Below are 23,227 nucleotides of genomic sequence, written 5' to 3'. Positions count from 1 at the left end.
GCAGTTTGGGAACTAGTAAACAGATACTTAGCAAATAAAATTATAATAATTCTGCAGTCAACAGGAAAAAAAAGAAGTTGAAAAAAAATCCTTTACCATTTTAATAATATATTGCCACTAATGGATCAGAGAGTAAAAGCTGATACCACAAACTGACTTCAGGCTTTCACTGAACATTAGTAAACCACCAGAAAATGAAAATTGCCAAATGTGATGCTGTTAGTTTCTTCATTTGAGAAAAAAAGTGTTATTGCCCTTACTCATCAAAATATTAAAAAAAAAAAAAAAGTCTAAGTTCTCAAATGCAGCCATACTACATAAATGTTTTTGAGTTAAGAAAATCTGATACAAGCACGATGGAGGTACTTTTCAAGTAAGCAAATATACTCAACGAAAGGGGTTTCTAAGGAGCCCTTTAAGAGATTGCAAGGATTTGGTGGCCCCCTTTGGGCAAAACAATTCTCAATCATTATGATTATACAATTTCTTTACTAGAGAACATCAAATAGGTATTGCACAGGGCTTATTAGAAAATAACAGAATCACTAGAACTGTGTGTATAAACAATGGACTAAAGTCAAGATGGCTGGCTGTGACGTCTTCAGTCATTACACAGTAGCCTCATCATCTTTAACTAGGCTACTCAATACAACAAAACCAGGAAGATTATGTGGGCAATAAACTCAGCTTGAATTTAAAAGAAATAACAAGGAGATCCACTCGTTGAAATTAATCATGAAATGTAGAAGTATGTTTTACCAAAAGAAACATAAATGACACTTTCTTTCATATCAACTTATTAATACTTTAAAAAAATGAAAAATTCTCTGCTCAAAAGGACAAATCCTTTCATAATCTATCTTCTGCTCCTCTTTGCTGCCTCATCTTCCCATTTCCACTTTCTAATACTTCGATTGCTTACAGTGTCTTAAATATGCCTATGTATCCCCTGACCACATCTGACTTGTACAACTGTGCTTGAAGTTGTGCTGCTTCAAAATGGGGCTGGTAGCCAAGCATTTATCTTGATGAGCTCACTTTAGTTCATCATCTGAGTCTGGATCTCAGCTTTGTACACTTAGGAACTGGAACTGCTTTTCATTTTGGTACTCTTGAGTGGAGCCATCTTTCAGCAGTAGAGTAACATTAAGCTCACAAGAGATTAATGTACTAGAATACCACACAATTAACTACATTAGTTTACAGAGAGAACCATAAATGCCATATGGATCAGCATACTCATGTCAGCATAACCAGGACATTGTCTCCCCATAAACTGATCTAGATGGGAGGGCAAATTATAATCAGAATGTAGCTTAATGAACAGAAAATCAGAGCAAGGGGAGTTTGTTTTATCAAACAATGTTTACATGGCATCAGGCTAATGGTAGCCTGGCATATCCATCTACACATCAGGGATTTACAAACCACGATAGCAGGAGTGTAACACTTTTCTGGGCAGTGTTTACATGGAGGATGCTGAGGCGTATCTTTCTAACCTTCTGCTCTTCTCCACATTCAGTTACTGTCCAAACTCCCCCTCCTGATTGATACATCATGTCTTTATATCTATCGATATTTTCACCATCTTGTTCTCATCTATGAGCTTTTCTTAAAAATTAACATCCTAGCTCTGCACAATATTTGATAATTTTATAGCTTACTTTTTAGAAAGCAACCTTATTGCTAAGTCCCTAGGTAAGGATACTGCCTCCCTATTGTCCCTATGTACCTGCTACCTGTACTTCTTATCCTTTAAAGTTTATCCTTTAAGACCCAGTCTCCTTAGTTTCTAATCTCCCAAAGGAGATCATTCCCATAGCATACTATTCATATCATAATTTCTAAAACATTTAGCAAGTTATAACATAGTTGTTTGTGCACCTGTCTCCCTCGATAAACTGCTAATTTCAGAAGATCATAAAACATGTTTCTAATCATCTTTAAAATCCCTCATTTTGCTGAATAAATGATTTAAACATTTTTTGAAGACTCAAATTCAACATGTTAAAGATGATTTCACTAATTACCATGCACATCTATATTGTCAGAGGCTACTGAGGTGTGCTAGAAGATTTCCCCACACACATATGTAAGGCCTCCCCATGGCTGCAGTGTTCTCACTAGTGTGGTATTAATAAAGAAAATACTCTATCAGAGTTATTGATGTATTAGATGTACTGCCCATAGTCTACGTCCAAGCAATTCACAATAATGTTCTAACTGATCTTTCTTTTCTCACTTCCCTCACAACCATCTCTCTCTTATCCACAATCGCTTTTTTGTAGTCTCCATTAACTGTCTCTTATAAATAAGAAGACAAAACTACTTCCACCTTTTGATATTCTTAAGAATGCTGATATTGTCAAAAGAAAAAAGCTCTGTAAGTTCGATCTCTTTAGAAAAGATAGAAAATTTCATCATCCACTTCACTATTCTCTGTGAGACAGTTAGCATGCCATGTCAAATTTCCCTTGTGTAAAACTCACAGAACCATGGACTCACATGGACCTTAGAGATCACCAGGTTCAACTATCTGTTCCTTTAGGATTCCCTTCCTCGACATTTCTGACAGATGATCATGTATCCCCTACATGAACAGTTCAAGTTTCAAGGAACAGAGTACCTGACAAAGCTGTAAAATCTCTCCATTAGTGTAAATGCTATTCTCAATAATTAAAGTACACAAATTAATCCTATACTCCCACTAAACCTTCTAAACTTCTGGGTAAATTTTATTTGATTAGGTTTCAGACACTTACATCATAATGGCCTCCACTCTCTGCACGTGCTCTAATACTCAAATCTAAGAGTTAAGTAAGCTTTTCCATTTTGTATTTAAACCATTGTAATTTGATTCATTCATTCATTCAATGAATATTTAAAGAAGGTCTACTCTAGGCAAGACATTTTTCTGTATATTAGATATAAACAACACAGACAAGGCTCCTACCCTTATAGAGTCAACAAATACCTCCATGAAATTTCATTACTTTTGTCCTGTCCCATTTTTCTGGCCTAGGCGTATCTATTTGAACACTAATTGTGGCACCCAATGAATTAAGTCTTTCTCCCAGTTTCATGTTTTAGAAATAACTGTACTGACTAAGCAAGCACAGCTAATTCTGGGAGAGGCATTGCACAGGAACCACTGTTGTCAGATTTGGGGCATTCAGATTAATAAGGGCAGATAATAATATTTAGGCATTATTAGGGCTATTTCCTGGTCTTCTAGTATAATGGTCCCCAACCTTTTTGGCAGCAGGAACCATTTTTTCCACAGACAGGGTGTAGGGTGAAAGGGGAACAGGAGAAAGGAGGGAGAAATGGTTTCATGGTGATTAAAGTACATTACATTTATTGTGCATTTGATTTCTATTATTGTCGCATTGTCACATATAATGAAATAATTATACAACTCGCCATAGGTTGGAGATTCCTGTTCTAATGTATTCAGAGGGGGCAATATCCCATGATCCTACAAGACTAACAAAAAGCGACCATATTTCTAAAGAACCAGAGGTGAAATATGGTATTTTAGAGAATGTTTAGAAATAGAAGACATAGTTCAACTTTAATGTTTCTGGGTGAATGGACACAGATGCCTGGGACTAGGGAATTTAAGAAGCTACTTTCAGGGTTAGTGGGGAAGACAGATGAAGCTGACTACAATAGTCTATGGGATCTAAGAAGAAGGGATGCCCTAGCCAAAGGCTGAGTTTGAGAAAGAACGTTAGAGAATAAATTCAACCCTTAATTTAACAAATTAGGAAACCAAATTTCAGACAGACTAAGTAACTTAAGTCAAAGAACCTACAACCCAATGACCTGAGTCCCCTTATTTCCTGACCAGTGTTCTCTGTTCAAATGCTAGAAAGGCTGAGTTCTTAAAACTGGAGTTTAGAAAGACAATGATACAGTTCCATTGTTAAGACAGCAAAGATTTCATTAAGCTTTCATTTAGGATAGGAAAGGCTTATATTGTTGACACCTATGTATAAAGAAAATTAAAAATAAGACTGCTCACAATCTCATGATAAACACACACACTGTCAACTGGCTTGATCAATTGACCTATAACTCAAAAGATGAGAAGTGTTGTTCTAATTATAGATTTATGTTTCAGCATGCTTTTTACAACTCAGAACATTCACTTTCCCAGAGGCTCTAAAGATTATAAAGAGACGTGATTTCAATGGAAATATAAAAACTTCAATAAAACAAGAGCATGTCCAAAATGATATCTCCTTGGTAAAAGCTTATGAGATTCCTTCAATGTTCTTAAGAGTTCCAGAAATGTCACTTTATTTCCAATACAGTTATTACATGAAATTAAAACAGTTCTTCACATACCTTAACAGAAACATTACATTAAATAAAGCATACTCACATGACTAAATAAATCATTAAATTAAAAGGAATCATTTTCCTTTACTGAAAACTAACTTGAGTAAACAAGTATGGCAATATTTCAGGCCTAAGATCATTTTTAATAGATCAACAGGAGATGGGAAGAGAGAAAGTAAAAGGTAGAGAAAAAGAGAGATCAAATAATATTAAAGGCCACAGCCAAAACTAAAACTAATATAATTTAATGCAAAATCATTAGATGCATGACTTGTTGAAACTATAGACTGGCACATATCACCTAAAAAGTTTAAGGAGGAATCCAGCACACTAGCATCACAAGGCAAATTATGAAACTATCCTGAACAAAAATTGGATCTGTCTGGAAGCTCTTTATCTGACTCCCCAAAGAAGGCTCACATTACTTATACCAATCGTTAACTCAACTGTAAGGAAGTTAGGATACAATATGAGGTGTCAAACATGGCCAAAACTACAGAATAACTAAAAGAGAAGGGATCTACTATGGATATTATAAGAAATTTAGAAAGAGTTTAAGCTGGGAAATTACTGCACTGCAGTGTCAACAATCTTACAAAATGGCCAAAAAATTAAACATTAAAAATTAAACATTAAAAATAAAAAATAAAACATTAAAAAAATAAAAGTAACACATCAAGTGCTGGTCACATCATTACTACTTTTTTCACATTTATTTCTTAAAAATAGTTTTTTACATAACAGTGTATTTCTTAAATTCAAAGTTTGGATATATATTAAACACTCAGATTGGTATCAAAAATAAATAAAAAACAAAACAAAGCAACAATAACTCTAGACTCAAGAGTTCGGATGAGTTTGAAAAATCTCTATGGATTCAACCTGTATGTATTTTTTGCTCTCTGCGAAACCAGCTCTACTCAGGAATAAAGAGATCAAAGAAAGTTTATTAATCGAACTCCTCACTAATTAGAAAAGTTCAATAACACATACCTCCTTCCTCAACTACATGGATATTATAAATACAACAGATAATCTGAGCTCTTAAACAGGAATACTAGGTGCCCCTTCTCTATGCTCCCATGGCACTTTGCATGACTTTCTGTTATACCACTTACTACTATGTGTATCTTCTGTGTCTGTATCCTCATCAGACTGTGAGTTCATCTAAGGCAAAGATCTTATTCTTCTTCATTTAAATATCCCAGCACCTACTAGAATGTCTCATATAGCAGTCAATTAATAAATCTTACCAGAACATAAATATCCTTTCATATTCCATTTATTCACAGGGATATTTGAGTGTATTCTCTTTATCAAGCAAAATAAACTTCAACTATACAATAACAACCACCACAATAAAACAGAATCTATGAACTTAAACAATATCCTGTATCTCAGCAACTCTGTTTGTATTTTGTTTGTTTGTTTGCTACAAATTAATTATTAAATGCATTGAGGACCTTCATCTTGTCAGTAGCAGGCTATTGTAACTGTCAAAACAAGATGATGTCACAAATATGAGAGCCTGGAAATGGTAAGAAGTAATCAGATGTAGAATCAATTTTAAAAATAAAGCCAATAAGATTTGCTAATGAACGATAAGTGGGTCCAGGGGTGAAAGAATAAGCTGATCTTTTATATGTATTTAGCAAACAAAAGAACATTGTAATTCCTACTAGAAGATTGGTTTCTAAAACAAAAATGCTACTATTTTGCAAATTGGATATACTCTCTTCCTTCTCCTCTGTTAAGTAGGTACTTTACAGTAGTTCCTTCAAAGGAGAGGAAGAAGTTGTAATTAACAATGTTTTAAGAGTAAGAGTAAAAACTAAGAGCCTTGGTAAAACAGTATTGCTAACAAAAAAAAAAAAAAAAAGAAATAGCATATTGGAATGCTGGCTCTATGATTTAATGCATGTTAAAACTTGGTTGCAAAAGACTCCAATCTATTACCTGGTTTTAGGCAGGCTTACAAAAGTTATCCATAAACAAGAAACAAAAAACAGAAATTCAAATTCAAACTTTTAACCCCATTTAAGGAAATTAGTCTTGCTTCAGGCTTTTTAGTATCTTTTTCTAGGGGAGTATTAAGCAATACAAAGATCATTAGCAGCATAATCAAAAGGTGTTAGGATATGTATTGGATACATTCCTAGAAATTAATATTCAAAGTTGAAAACAAAAATACCTCTGAAGGGTATTTCATGCATTCATTAAGTTTTAAGACCATTCTGTAATTATTACATTATTTCTCTTAAGTCAAATGCCTGGAAACAGAAATAACAGTTATTTAAAATCAGCCACTTTTGATGCATTTCTATTTCTGAAATAAAATATGGACAAGGAAACAAACAACTAGAGTTTCAAATTATGCATTTGGAACAAATGTTGTTTAATTTTCAAAAGAAAAAATTATCATTCATCTCAAGAGAAATGTTTATAAGCTTACAGTGTCTTTAATAACCATCAGGATTTCTTCCTCTCCTCTTTTTTTCTTAAAGGACACAAGCTTGCATTTGTATTTATGTAAAAATTTTTTTTTAAGTTTAAAAATGAATCTTCAAATAATATAACTCACGTATACAATAAGCACCTCCTAGTTGTATTTTTACTGAAATTTTTAAAATATTGTTTGTTCAACATTGAATGACAAAATGAATTGAACAAGCACTTTAAATGACAAAGAAAGAAAAACTCAATGAAAATAAATCTGGACATTTATTTATGATGTCTCTTTTATAGTCAACTAAAGCCAGCTAAGGCTGCTTAACATCTAGAAAGTACTGAAACAGATGTGATCTAGAACTCTTCATGTGGCCTATTCCCCTTGGTTTTTCACACCGCAACCAATTATATGTATCATTTAGCCTGATACCCAACCCACACTGAGGGGATCTCTCACAGCTACAGAAATAACTAAAGTAAAACAGTAGGTAAGTATGGGAAAGATGACAGACAAAAAAACAGCCAGCCAGAGTGTCTCTATAAGAAAGATTTTAGATGAAAGTGAAAAAAACAAACAAGCAGACAAACATAGATCAGATGAGGGTCAGAAGGAAGGATGCCTGTAACTACAGGAGACTCCATGGGAAGAAGTAACATAGCAGAACTGGAAAGAGAATGACAACGGCAGGGTCTAAACCCCGAGAAGCTTGGAGACCAGTGACAAGGTGGAGCAGATAAATTTCCCCTCCCTTGCATCTTGGACCACTGGTAGCCTCCAGAGCTCCTAGAGAGATCTGCCAACACCAGCCCAGAAAAGGCTGCTGCCAGTAAGCGGTGACCTCTTGCAGATAAGGCACCAGGCTCCCAGCTCCCTTGGGGCACGTCCCACTCCACCAACCCAAGAGAAGTGACAGGCACAGTATTGCTTCCTTTTCCCCCTCCCCTCCCCTTCCCACCCAGCTGCCAAGAGAGATAATTCAGCCATCACCTGGAGGCATCTGCAGGGAATGGGACTTTTCCATTTGAGGCCCTGCAGCAGACTGAGGGGTACTTGGACTGTAACCCCCTATCCACTGGTCCTCCTAGGTGCTGCTTGCCTGGTGACTCCAGCAGAGTGGAGAAAATCCCGAGGCAAAGAGATACTGAGCCAGCTTCAGCACCCCATGGGTGACTTGAGACCAGCACTCTTCTACCTGGCAGGGTCAGGGATTGATCTCTGGGGGCCAGGGGACAGGCCTGCAGGCCAGATCTCGTACACCCAGGTCTTCATCGCATTGCCCAGGTGCACAGAAGGGATATTTGTGAACTAGTCTACTGAGGTATGTGTGCCTTCAGAGGCAGATCAGAGTGGGTCACAGCAGCAGCATCCTCAAAGGGCAATCCTCCTCCCACAGGAGGGCTGCAATCCCAGCTCAGGCTGTGATCCTGGACAGGGAAACTCCCAGCTACCATTAAAGTCAGGGGAGATCCTCTGGCTTGAGGTCCTGCCTGCCAGCAGATGCCTGAGAGAAACCACAGAATAGAGGAGGATGAAAAGGAGCAAGGCCTGCTCCGGACTGCAGGTCTCAGACAGTCCCACCTCCACACACAGACTTTGTGGCTTAGTGGGGCCCTTTCAGCCCCTCCCTGGTAGCTTTTCCCAGAAGCAGAGAAAAGACCTTAGACTCCTGCTAGCAGGATTTGTGGAGCTTCGGGGCAGACTCACTCCTCCACTTCCCCTACTAACGTAGAGAATAAAGACATACCTGGAAGTCCCAGGGCCACTCTCCAGAGTAACCACAGCAGGTTACAGGACCCCAAAATAACACTAAAGTTTGGTCCTCCCAGTAAGCACCACCTACTGACAAGGAGGTTAATTTACACACCCTTTTACTAAGGGTGGCTCATCATACAGGGTGCCTTGAATTTACTGACTCATCATACAGGATGCCTTGAATCTCACCTACAAACACCACCTACTGGCTTAGAGACTAAACTGGGCATGTCATTATCCAAATGAAAATCTAAAGGTAAGAAGCAACAGCTATTCCAGATGGGTAGGAATCAGTAAAAGAACGCTTCACGTATGAAGAATAAAACAGAAAGCACACCCCTAAAGGGGAACACTAGCACTCTAGCAATGGATATCTACCAAATCCAGAACACTAAAATAACAGAAGAAGAATTGTGAAACTGAACTACAAGAAAACTCAGTGATATGCAAGAGAAAATGAATACCCAATACAAAGAAACTACAAAAAAAAAAAAAAAATCCAGGACTTGGAAGAAAAATTTACTAAAGAAATTGAACTATTAAAAAAAAATTAAACAGAACCTCTGGAAATAAAGAATTTATTCAAGGAATTACAAAACACAGGTGAAAGCTTCATGAATAGGGTAGATCAAACAGAAGAAAGAATCTCAGAAACTGAAGTAACACCTTTCAATTAAATACGTCAGTTGCAGAGAAAGAGCAGAGAAATAAGAGAAAATAGCAAAGGCTACAAGAAATGTGGGATTATGTGAAGAGGCCTAACATGAGAATTATAGGCATCCCTGAGGGGGGAGAAGAAATACACAAAGGTTGGATCATCTATTTGAGGATATAATGGAGGCAAATTTCCCTGGCCTTGCTAAAAATCTAGAAATCCAGGTATGAGAAGTTCAAAGGACTCCTGGGAGATTCAACAAAAACAGGAATACACCATGACACACAGTCAAAAGACAGGCCAAAAAAACAAAGAAAGAAGCCCTCCTACAAGCTGTATGGTGAAAGAAGTAGGTAACCTTCAAAGGAAAATCCATCAGAGTAACTGGAGACTTCTCAATTGAGACCTTAAAAGCCACAAGAGACTGGGGTCCTATTCTCACCCTTCTCAAACAGAAAACACCCAGCATAGATTCTTGCACCCTACAAAACTAAGTTTCTTATATGATAGCGAAATAAAGACCTTCTGAAACAACCAAAGACTGAAGGAATTTATCAAGACCAGACCAGACCTCCAGGAAGTAATCAGAACAGTGTTACACACATCAGCACAATAAAGACTCACCAGTGTAAAATTATCCAAAAGCTAAAGGTCAAAGGGTAGATACTACAATGGCTCAAGAGAGAAACAAATCAACAAAGTTGCTCTGATCAACAGGATCAACAGAAATCTGCCCCACTTATCAATTCTTTCAATAAAAATGAATGGCTTGAACTGCCTCCTAAAGAGACATAGGCTGGCCGAACAGATAAATATACATAAGACAGGTGTTTGCTGTCTTCAGGAAACACACCTAACCCACAAGGATGCATTGAGACTTAAGGTGAAAAGGTGGAAAACAATATTTCATGCAAACAGAAGGCAAAAGAAAGATGGCATGGCAGTTCTCATTTCAGGTAACTTAGCCTTTAAGTAAACAAAGTATGAAAGACAAAAACGGTAACTATATAATGGTGAAAGGTACAATTCAACAAGAAGATATAACAATTCTCAATATTTATGCATCTAACTCAGGTGCACTCAGATTCATAAAGCAAATCCTACTTGAGCTAAACAAAATGATAAACAGGAACACCATGATAGCCAAGGACTTAAACAGAACAGGACAGATCCTCCAAACAAAAAATAAACAAAGAAACAATGGACTTAAACAGAACTCCAGAACAAATGGGCCTGACTGACATTTACAGAACATTCTACCCCAAAACAACTGACTATAAGTTTTTCTCACCAGTTCATGGGACATTCTCTAAGACTGATCATATCCTAGGCCACAAAGAATGTGTCAACAAATTTTAAAAAAATATAAATTATACCATACATCTATCTCAACAGACCACAGTAGAATAAAACTAGAAATCAACTCCAACAAAAACTCTCATCTCTACACAAACTAATGGAAACTACACAACCTTCTGCTGAACAATTATTGCATTAAGGAGGAAATTATGATGGCAATGGAAAGATTCTTTGAACTAAATGATAAAGGAGATGCAAGTTATCAAAATTTATGGGACACAGCTAAAGCAATCCTAAGAGAAAAATTTATATCCATAAATGTCTACATCCAAAAGATATAAAGATCACAAATCAACAATCTAATGAATTCTCTCAAAGAACGAGAAAAGTATAAGCAAACAAAACCCAAACCCAGCAGAAGAAAAGAAATAATAAAGATTAGAGCAGGACTAAATGAAATCAATAAAAAACTATACAGAAGACTAATAAAACAAAAAGTTGGTTCTTTGAAAAAATAAACAAAATTGACATCTCTCTTGCTAGATTAGTAAGAAGCAGAAAAGAAAAAATTCTAATAAGCTCCATCAGGAATGAAAATGGACAAATTACAACCGATGCCATGGAAATACAAAATATCATCTATGAGTACTATAAAAACCTCTATGCAAATAAACTGGAAAATGTGGAGGAAATAGACAAATTCTTAGAAACACACAGCCTTCCTATGCTCAATCAGAAAGAAATAAAATTCCCGAACGGACCAATATCAAGTACCAAAACTGAATTTTACCAGACCTACAAATAAGAACTAGTGCCTATCCTGCAGAAATTATTCCAGAACATTGAGAAGGAAGGAATCCTCCCTGACACATTTTATAAAGCCAACATCACCCTGATACCAAAACCAGGAGGGGACACAACAAAAAAAGAAAACTACGAACCTATATCCCTTATGAACATACATGCAAAAATTCTCAACAAAATCCTAGTAAACTGAATTCAGGCGCTTATCAAAACAAATAATCCATTACAACCAAGTGGGCTTCATCCCAGAGATGCAAGGATGGTTCAACATACGCAAATTTCTAAATGAAAGTCACCACATAAATAGAAGCAAAAACAAAGACCATATGATCCTCTCAATGGATGCAGAAAAAGCATTTGACAAAATTCAGCACCCTTTTATAAGAACGCGTAACAAAATAGGCATAGATGAGACTTACCTAAAAACGATACAAGCCATATGTCACAAACCCACATCCTACATCATACTGAACAGGGAAAAATTGAAAGCATTCCCACTTAGAACAGGAACCAGACAAGGTTGCCCTCTATCACAGCTTCTATTCAACATAGTGCTGGAAGTCCTAGCCAGAGCAATCAGACAAGAGAAGGAAATCAAGGGCATCCAAATGAGGGCAGAAGAGGTCAAACTATTATTCTTTGCTGACTATATCATCTTATATCTAGAAAACCCCAAAGATTCTGCCATGTGACTACTGGAATTGATAAATTCAGCAAAGCCTTAGGTTATAAAATCAATGTACAGAAATCAGTAGCATTCCTATATGACAACAACAATCAAATGGAGAACCAAATCAGAGACTAAAAACCCTTCACAATAGCAACAAAGAAAATAAAATATCTAAGAATATATTTAACTAAGGAGGTAAAAGACCTCTACAGGGAGAACTATGAAACACTGAGGAAGGAAATAGCAGAGGACATAAATGGATGGAAAACCAAACCATGGAAGACTAAAAGACAGTAAGCAAATGGAAGAGAAGCTAGAGGGCCTGCAAACTAGTACAACCTCTGTGGAAAGTAACATGGCTATACCTCAAAGAGCTACAAGTAGAACTATCATTTGATACAGCAATCCCATTACTGGGCATCTGCTCAAAGGAAAAAAAGATATTCTATAAAAAAAAAAATCTGCACTAGAATGTTTATAGCAGCACAATTTACAATTGCAAAGATGTGGAAACAACTCAAGTGCCCATCTATACATGAGTGGATTAAGAAAATGTGGTGTGTGTGTGTGTGTGTGTGTGTGTATGTGTGTGTATATGTATGTGTATATATATATATATATATATATATCATGGAGTTCTACTCAGCCACAAAAAACAATGGTGATCTAGCACCTCTTGTATTAGCCTGGATAGAGCCAGAGCACATTCTACTAAGTGAAGTGTGATAAGAATGGAAAAACAAGCACCACATGTACTCACCATCAGATTGGTATTAACTGACCAACACTTATGTGCACATATAGTAGAAACATTCATCGGGTGTTGGGCAGGTGGAAGGGGGGAAGAGAGGATAGGCATATTCACACCCAATGGGTATGGTATGCACTGTGGGGGACTGACACACTTGAAGTTCTGACTCAGGTGGGGCAAAGGCAATATATGGAACCTAAACATTTGTACCCTCGTAATATGCTGAAATAAAAAATAATAAAGTAACAGCATGTTAAAAAAAAACCACTAATACTAAAAATTTTTAATAGAAAGTGTCCAACACGTTTGCTTTCTTCTCCAGGTCCTTGTAATTATCAACTACATAGTGAGTTAAAGATTAAATGGCAGTCCTCTCAATCAAGTCCAAGTTACGGGCCAGTAAAACTGGCAAACTTTGACTTTACTCCAGAAATTCACTTAAAATCAAACTCTTTGCTTGTAAATGGTTGGTAAAGAAGCCATTGACAATGGAATTAAATTTGAATATGGCTTCACTACATTCATGCTCCGAATCAAAAAGCAGAGACCACATGTTCTTCTATTCGCCTGTATCTTTCCCCCCTCATTCTGCCATACGTGCACGTATAAATGACTCCTCTCCTTTCCCAGTGTATATTCCACTATATTTTTGCATGCTAAACTTTTTTCTTAACATTTGACATAGTTTTTAAAATGTCCAAAGCACTCTGTTGTTTCTGCCAATTCTCTGTAAAAATCGAAGACTACTCTGGACTTATGACTACAAGTGATTCAATTAAACATACTTTATAAATGACAACTACAAAATTCATCATTTTACCTTTAATTTATCCATTTTATTGTTTTTATTCTTATTATTTTTTAAGAAGACAGGACTCTAACAGGAAATTACTCATAACATCCTAGTTAGTATTTTCTTGGAGTATCTGGTTTAAATTTGTCTCCAAATTAATGTGTGGTGGCTACAGCTTTATTCTACTCACACAACTTAAAATAGCTGTAGCACCAAAGAAAGACCACAGGCTGCCTAAAAATGGTCTAAAGTGTAAGCATTAAAGTAAATACTAGAAGTCAACAGCTCATTTGCTTCTCTTTCTCATTTTCTAGAAAAATTTAAAATCAGAGAATTTTGCCTGCTATAGTCAAATACTTCTTATTCAAAAATGTAGTAATATGCTTTTTCAAAGTAGAGAAACTTTATAAAACAGACATCTGACAATCATACATACTTTTCCACATCATCAAAAAATAGCAATTCTAAACAGATGGTTAAATTAGAACTAAAACACAAAGTTTAAAAACACTGATTCATTTTTTCCTCTCACAGATATCTTCTATGTGGAAATTTCAGGTTTTAATTAGATTATCTAAAAAAACACATTGATGACTCATATTCCAAAAGTTGTCTGACTAAAAAATAAAAGATTATATGGCCATTTTTTGAATGTAATAACCCTAAATTTAAATTCAATGCTAAGAGTTCAATGAAAAGACACAAATGTGAGTCATTTTGCCTGTAATAAATAAAGGAGAAACTATAAGAAATTTAAGCTCATATCCTGTTCTTAACGTTTCTATGTAGTGTTCGGCAACCCACTATATTCTCTCAACTTCAGTTTCCACCATCCGTAAAAATGGAATCATAATTACACTTGCAAATGTGCAATATAATTACCACTTTTAAAGACCCACGTGTTGTATAAGAAAACTATTTCAAGTGTTTTTATATAACATAGTCATAGCTTTAAAATATGTTATTAGATATCACTTCACAAATGATTTAAATAAAGTATTTCATAGGAAAGAACAAAAATACATTTCTGTGAATCCTGGTCTATTCAACACAGGTTCCTATGAACTGCTATAGCCTTAGATGTCTCACAATTTTTGGTCTTAAAGTATCTCCTAAGTGTTCCATTAAAGTTAGTCTCATCTTCTGAAAGAAATAATTACAGAAAATAAGGTCCTCTAAAGAGAACTAAATATTGCTGTTGAAATAAGTAAATATTAAATGAGATAGCTAAGTGTCTCAGATAACCTACAAAATGTATATACTGGCTGGAAATGGTTCTTACCAAGTTTGACACAATGGAAAGGATAGGATTAGAAACCCTGACTTCTATTTCCATATCTCTCAAAGGACAGCTGGGAGCGCCTGAGCACGTCAATTAACTCTTTGGGCCAGATTCTAATCTACAAAATAAGGTATTGGGAGTTGATAATGTTTAAGATCCTTTTACACTTTACAATTCCACTTTTGCCAAATGTTTTGGGAAACAGCATCTTTGCCTCAACAGTCAGTGCTACCTTGTAAACTCCAAGACAATGCTTGTTAAACAAAAGCTATTACATAGATTTTTGTGGGGCAGAAAAATTGAGAAACTCCTAAAGAATCTTCCAACATTGTCAAGGCTAGCTAACTGAAAGGTATGGTACCCACACAACAGCATCTCCTATAACATAGAAAGTTCCGGGATGAATGTGATTATGGGTGGATTAAAGGAGGAAAGGGAACATGAGGGTGGCAGGTACTTCTGGCTTCCTCCAGGTGTAAGTACCTAGTAGAAAGAAGCATATTCTCACAATTCTGCTTATAATATACAAGAACAACATATTATCCATACCCATAATTTCTCATATTCTTTTGTATTCACAATCCATATTGGAAAACAAATGTCTTTATAATGTTTGTTTTGGACTTAGGAAAACAATCTCAGAATATTTCTACCGTTTTCTTTACAACATTTTTTTCATTGCTTATAAATATACCTGCACAAAGAGTATATTATATATATTCTTTGATAAAACAGCTGTATTTGTAAAACATATAAGGACAAAGAGTATAAACAGAATAATCTACAAAATAATGTCAATTTTAGATACCAGCTATTTCTAAAATATTACATAAACAAGTTCAAGATTAAAGCTTATCTTTCTTTTAATACATCTATTACAAAATTACTTAAAATCTCTAGAAAGATAGCCAGTGTCATTAATAAACCCATAACTGAGTAAGAAACTTTTTAAAAATTAGATATAGATCTGTTTAGATCAGATATTCAAAATCTTTACTATGTAAACTTTGATGGACTTGCTAAGCAAAAATGATTTACTCTTTTATTGAGCCAGTGAAACCAACAAAAATATATTTCTGATAGAATAAACAGTATTATGAATTTCCAAGTAAGTGCCAAGAGAATCAAAAGATTAATATCAATAAGATCCTTTTGGAACAAAAGAAGAAATCAAGTATTTTTCTATAAAATTTAAGCAAAAAGAATAATAAATGTTAATGATACTGTAGACAGGAGAAAATTCTTCCTGTAATATTTCAAGAGGGCTTTTCCATGGTAAGAAGCTCATAATAAAGTATTAAATGCATATATAAAATTCTGTGGGTTGCATAATAGTTGTTCTCTTTGTCCTGTAACATTCAAAAACTAACATTTGACAAAGTAAAATCACACCCTGCAAAAAATTCATTTTAATACCACGTCACCATTCTTCAATGAGGAAAAATACACTAAAGTTAGTTATTCTTTGCATATGCACTAACACCAATTTTCTATACTGATAAATGCTACCACTGGTGCTAATGATTTCTATGTATTTTGATGCAGTTTTAACATTTCTTAGCTTATCAAGTAATAATAACATAAGAAACATAACATAAAAGCAGTCACAAAGTCAAAATAGTAAGATTTTTTAAAAAAGGTGTGTATTGGTAGCCTAAGTAGCATCACATGTTAAGCAAATGAGAAAGGCTTCCCTTTTATTTATTTATTTATTTTTTAATTTTTTGAGACAGAGTCTCACTTTTGTTGCCCAGGCTAGAGTGAGTGCCATGGCGTCAGCCTAGCTCACAGCAACCTCAAACTCCTGGGCTCAAGCGATCCTCCTGCCTCAGCCTCCCAAGTAGCTGGGACTACAGGCATGCACCACCATGCCCGGCTAATTTTTTGTATATATACTTTTAGTTGGTCAATTAATTTCTTTCTATTTTTAGTAGAGACGGGGTCTTGCTCAGGCTGGTTTCAAACTCCTGACCTCGAGCAATCCGCCCGCCTCGGCCTCCCAGAGTGCTAGGATTACAGGCGTGAGCCACCGCACCCAGCCAAGGCTTCCCTTTTGATTATAGCAGAGCTGAATTATAAATCTCCTTCAATCCATAAGGCCTCATTTATCAAGTTCATTGCATTGCCTAAATGGTAATCTTTGGGCTATTAGTTATTGGACTTCCTTTCACAAACATATTTTTATCTTGTTCTCTTGTTTTAATTTCCTTCACTGTGGCCATTTTATATGTGTGTTTGTGTGTGTGTGTGTGTGTCTCCGTATTTCCTTATCTACATATATACATACATGTATGTATGTGTATCCATATTTCTTTATATACATACATGCACATACTCACATAAACATGTGAGTATACCTCTCTCCATAATTTACTTATAAATTACCTACTGTGTGTCAGTTCTGCTCTTGGAGATGGAAAAATGACTAAGCTGTGATTCCTCTCCTCATATAGCAAGCATAATTATAAAACTGCCACCTGTTTGGATTGCTTAACACATGTGCTCCCAATATCACTTGCCAATGGAACTGCCAGCTATTTTCACATGGCTGCCTAGTTTGTGGACCATCTCTTTCAAATGATTCAACATAGTTTGGCTCTAAACTTCCAATGAGCATATTTCTATGGTTTTATTATTAAGTATACGATAGGCACAATATTATTAACACATCATTAGACAGAACATAGGCAATCAATCAATACTTTGCCAATTGGTTGATTGCCTGGTTGAACCATTAGCAGCATAAATTTGGAAACATAACAATAACAAAATAATGGCAGCTACCAATAACTAATATCTTCTTAGAGACCAAATATTGTGCCATACATTTTACATATATTCTCATATTCAATCCTACAATAAAGGCATTATTGTACCTGTTTTAAGGATAAAACTGAGGCTTTGAGTTTTAACCAACTTGCCTGAAGTCACACAGCTAGAAAAGGATTAAAACTCAAAGTTTTGCCCATAACCACTAATGGTATACTACCTCTGTATATGGCTCAATCCAACAAAATTTTGATTCATAGCTAATTTCACTAAAGAATAGGTCAACACAAACTGTTAAATCAATCAAAAGTATATAACAATCATGTATGCCAAAAATAAATATTAAAGAAAAGCAAGCATATAACCTGTGTGTGGGTGTGTGTGTATCTTTAAGATCACACACCATTTTAGAATATAGAGACCATCTTTTCTCTGCATTAGCACTCATTGTCAGGACTTGACTTCACAGTTTTAACAACTAAAAAAAATGTTGTTTTTAATAATTGGTCAATTGCAGATCTGTATCTTATCTATATCCTAGCCTCAGGATACAGCCCAATGGCTGCCCCATTGTATATGCTCAGTACATAGCAATGTAATAAAATGATTAACTTCTCGAACTGTTTAAAGGTGAATGTTCCACTTATATGAATGTGTGATAACACATAGATCTGGAACATCACAAATAGAATCAGTGAAGAAACACTTATTTTAAGTAGAAAAAGGTAAACTTTACATTTTTAAGATATCAAATTTTTCATCACTATTTCTTAAATACACATAAAAAATACAAAACATGTTAAAAGAATCTTTTGCCTAAAATTGTAATTATGGAAAAGTTGGAAAATTTAGCATTATCTCCACAACTACATCCTGACGACAGATACATTAAATATGTGTGAACACTAGACACATCAAAACAAAGCATGACATAAGAACTAAAATAAAGCTGTTGTCAAGATTGTAGACCTAAATTTAGCAACTTAAGCACGTTTAATCATAAACTCCAAATTAACTTGTAGTTTACTTCCTTGGTTTTAACAATTAATAGGGAGGTAAAAATATACATATATAATGAAATTCTGAAAACAACAAGAAGGTGAGAAAAATATAAAGAAAGTTTCTCCATAGAAGTTTAGGAATAGTTTTTAGTATAATAGATTTCAGTAACCCTGATCTTGTACATAGAGCATTAATTTGGCCCATGTCTATATTGCCTTCTCCTATCATCCACACTTTAATGGTCTTTTTCACATTTGATTCCTATCACTCTCCACTGAAAATCCTTGTAGGAAGATGGTGGGAGAAATAGAAAGCAATTTTAAATATTCTAGTCACCTATTCCTACTTGACTTTTTGCCACAAGAGAACCTCAAAGTAGTGACTTCTTAAAATCTCTAGTATTTTCTCCAGCATGTGATATATGGCAGTCATTCAAAATAAATTTTCACATCTACTCAAAGGAAAGCAATGAGCCTGGCGGGGATGTACTAAAGTTGCAATCTTCTTCATCTTCACTCTCTGTGACTATGAAAATGAGGATAATAGTATCAATTTCATAAAATTACTATGAGAATTAAAAGTTATAATGCCTATCATATAAGTGAACACAACCATTAAAAATTTTGAATTTCTGCTTCCTCACAGATTAAAAGGCATGAATAAAACCTAACTGCTATAAACTCAATGTTTATGTCTCCCCCAAATTCGTATGTTGAAACCTAATCCTCAATGTGATGGTATTTGGAGGTGGGGCCTTTCGGGGGTGGTTAGGTCATGAAAGTGGAGCCGTAATGAATAGGATTAATACCCTTATAAAAGAGACCCCAGAGAGCTCCCATCCCCCTTCTGCCATATGAGGACACACACAAAAAGAGTCATCTATGTATGAACTAGAAAGCAGGCCCTCATCAGACACTGTATCTGCCAACACCTTGATCTTGGACTTTCTACCCTCCAGAACTAAGAGAAACAAATTTTTATTGTTTTTAAGCCATCGAGTCTACAGCATTCTGTTATAGCAGCTCAAACAGACTAAGACACCCAAAGAGTTGAGAGAATTAAATGATGAGTAGACATAAGTAAATCAGTTGGCATAAATGCCTGGCATATAGTAGGTCTTCAATAAGTCATTATTCCTTTCTTTTTTTTTTTACTAGGTCTCTAGATTCCAATTTTAAGACACAGAAGAAATTTAAAATTAAATGTATTAGAAGGCAACTGGTTGGCTGAAAAGAGGAAAAATCACAGCAATCTAATAAACTATCATTTTTTTCTGGCACCAATACAACTTTCCTATGAAAGACTACAATTACCATTTATTAATATACAAAATATGTTCTAGAAGAAATATGAGAAAAAATTAAAATGACTTTTTAATTAGAATTCATTCATATTTTTACCTTTTCTTCTAGTTGGTCCTTCAAACACTGATATTTTAGCTTCAGTTTTTTGTTCTCACTTTCAGTCTGGGTTAATTCCTCTGTCAATCTGTCACATTGTGATTTCAACTTCTCCATCTGACAACGATGGGCTTTAGCCATATTCTTATCTTCTAAACTTTCTGCCTGAGAAAAAGAGAAGGTAAAAAAAGAAAGTCCACTGGCCATAGCCAAATTATACCAAATAAATTACACATTATATCAGAAGGAAAATACTTCAAGATTTTAGCTCTTTTCAAATCATGCATACTTAAACATTAAAATAAACACAAGGAAATATTCTGTGTTTATTCAATCACTGATCCACACCTACCAAACATTTACTAACTGATAGGTACTATACTAGGTGCTGAAGGTAACAGATATGAACAGTAAAAGAGATGGATGTAACAATCAATTTAACAACAATGAATGAGATGTCCTTAATAAAGGTGTAGGATGGATATTTTGGTAGTCTAAAGAAGGGACACAAATTCTGCTGAGAGGGTAACCAGTCATTAGAGAAGTGTCCCAAAAGAGAAATATTTGGAGGTGATATTACTGACTGACCAGTTTCCTCATATATAAAAGGTTTTTATGAAAGACTTGTGTAGTTTTTGAACAAGTAGCTATTGATACTACCCTTGTGAAGGTAAAAAGATTATGAACTATAACAGCCAAGGGACTACAAACTTAATATGAAAGGGTTTACCAGTAACTATTTCAGCACCAATAATGTAATAAAATATCCATTTATTAATCTTCACTTGGAATATAATTAGAATGAGCTTTAAAAATATCAGAAATAATCTATTCTGTGTATGAGGTTCAATAAAGATTTTGTAGGCATGTGAACTTAAAGAATTTTAAATTAAAAACATAATCTGTCGACACTGCTCTGAGACCTTTTTGTATACAGTTTTTCCTCATTTCATCCTCACAACAACACTTCTCTAATAACTCCTTCCTCTCTCAACAGAGTTGGTGTACCTTTAAGGTACCAATAATAGTACTATTAAGGTACTATTATTGTCTTATTGCCTCCTTTTTTAAAACTGAAGCAGAAAAAAGCTAATAACTTGCCCAAGGGTAGTGAATTCAGAGCCAGGATTTGAACCTAGGAATTCTTTCTAGCATATTTTCAAATACTCAGTCACACTGCCCCTCAAAAGGTATAACATCCTAAGGTTTTAAAAATCATCTGTGTGCACCTAGCAATGCTAACTGGCCATACCTACCAGTTACTAACAATCTGTAAGCAACTACATATAATCTGCTTAAAATACATGTTTCAATGCCTAAAACATATCTGTTTCTTTTATTTTTATAAGTTTGTTATATGTGTTTAATTGGGTATATAGGAACACAATCAACAGAAACAATTTCCTAAAAGGAAGAAGTTTGTGAGTTATAGACAAAATCTATATTTTATTTACACCACAAAATTCACCTAAGACCTGATGCCACTTTGAATTAACAAATAGAATTGATTTTTTTATGAGCAATCTTGTATTCACAGCCCAAAAATAAATTTACAAAATAAAGTCTCTCATCAGGAAAATTGTTCAATTACGATAAGGTTTCAGTAGAAAGCTTTTACTTTTCTTTATGTCCTATAAAAAGCACAGGTAGATAAGAAGTTTCCCTTTGAGGAACAAGGGAGAACCTTCTCATTTAAAAGCCAGCTTACAGAGACTCAAGAGTCAACCGTGCTCATCTCTTCCCACCTTCATCCCTCTCTAGCGATGTCTCATTTGATAGCTTGAAATCAGCCAAGATGGGGATATTTATACTGAAGTTAGGAAATGCTATAAAATCAAGGTTTTTTTCCTTCACCAGAACTTGTTTTATATATAATGTTTGTCAGCACACTAATGCCTAAGTTTGACTAAGAACTTACTTATTGTTGCGGTACATTTATATTTTATTTTAGGGTTTACAAAGTAATGTATTCACAGCAACCCAGTGATATATAAAGACATCACTATTCCTATTTTATTGATGAGGCATAAAAATGTGAAGTAACTTGACCAAGATCATACGTCTGTCCATCAAGTGGCTAAAGTATAGAACTATAATCCTGCATCTTTTGATTCCAATACAAGACTCTACAAAATGATTCTGTTGAAATTACAATGAGGTTATAGCCCAATATCCTGAAAATATTAATAGCAGTTAGAGTGTATCATTAAAATATTTTAAATTTAAAAACAGGTAAGACAGATGGTGATACTAGATGGAGAAAAAATAATTAATTTGTAGAGAGAAAAAATATAGGTGACGTATCAGACTGAGAAAAAGTAAAAACATTAAGGTGAAGCTAAAAAACACAGAAATATAACATTTATAGAACTAGTACCAAAACCCTATTGTGTGCATAATTCAGTATACTATTAAATCTCCTGTGATGGCCACTGTAATCAGATCTTTTTAATTACTATAAATATGTAAAGTATAGAGTTATATTCATAAAATAGCATGGGTGGAGATTGTTCCTTAAGGGTAATTTATTTGGTTTAAAAGGAAACTGCTGGGTTCTCACAATCTCTGGTTCTCCGTTTAGCTCTTGTCCTATTGCTATACCACATTAGGGAATAGCTGCAACACCCCTCCCAGATCTCAGTCTTTCAAATTTAAAAATAAAAGTATAAATGGTTACAGAAAATCCACACAATGCTTGCAAAATATAAGTTCTTTCTTTACACACAGGTAATTCCTTACAGCTTCATTATCAGCTCACTGTAAATGAATTCAAAGCACTTCCTAAAGAAAGGATGAGGAAATCAATTTTCCCTTATGACATGGGGAAATCCAACTGATCACAGAATAAGTCAGGAGCAAATCGTCTGCTTTCCAGAATTCTAAACATTACAGCCCATCTACTGAGTATTTTCTGTATAGCTGGAACACTATTCAAGATACCTAAGACATGATGCCTGTCCCTCTGGAGACTTATGAACACACAACAAACCAAAATACAAGGCAGCACCACTGTGCTCAACTAGAGGTACCAGCAATGAGTCATGGAAACACAGAGGGACCAAGAGATTTAGCCCAAAGTCAGTTGAGAATTAGCCCAACCTCAGTAGAGATTTATTCCAATTTCAATGGATCCATAAAAGAGCTAAAAAACTAATTGGGCCTTGAAGGATTAGACAGAATTTTTCCTCCTGCAGATTGGGAGAAAGGCCAATCCAAATAAAGAATAATCAGTGAAAACTATATGTAGAAATGTG

General features: G+C 35.0%; 1 protein-coding gene and 1 long non-coding RNA gene across 6 annotated transcripts in view; one reads left to right on the top strand and one right to left on the bottom strand.

Annotated features, from left to right (window-relative positions):
* CEP128 (centrosomal protein 128) overlaps positions 1-23,227 on the bottom strand; it is a 362,607-nt gene that overhangs the window by 206,969 nt on the left and 132,411 nt on the right. For all 5 annotated transcript variants that reach the window (XM_020285697.2, XM_076003809.1, XM_076003811.1 and 2 more), the window contains one exon: positions 19,974-20,138. In XM_020285697.2, the coding sequence (XP_020141286.2) occupies positions 19,974-20,138 (165 nt within the window). The remainder of the gene's footprint in view (positions 1-19,973; positions 20,139-23,227) is intronic.
* The window catches only part of LOC105867845 (uncharacterized), a 101,766-nt gene that overhangs the window by 67,297 nt on the left and 11,242 nt on the right, over positions 1-23,227 (top strand). The gene's annotated exons all lie outside the window — the stretch shown is intronic.

This window comes from Microcebus murinus, chromosome 6, assembly GCF_040939455.1.
Source record: "Microcebus murinus isolate Inina chromosome 6, M.murinus_Inina_mat1.0, whole genome shotgun sequence".
NCBI classification, from domain to species: Eukaryota; Metazoa; Chordata; class Mammalia; order Primates; family Cheirogaleidae; genus Microcebus; species Microcebus murinus.
The sequence above is the reverse complement of the archived record's forward strand: the minus strand, read 5'-3'. Positions and strand labels throughout refer to the sequence as shown.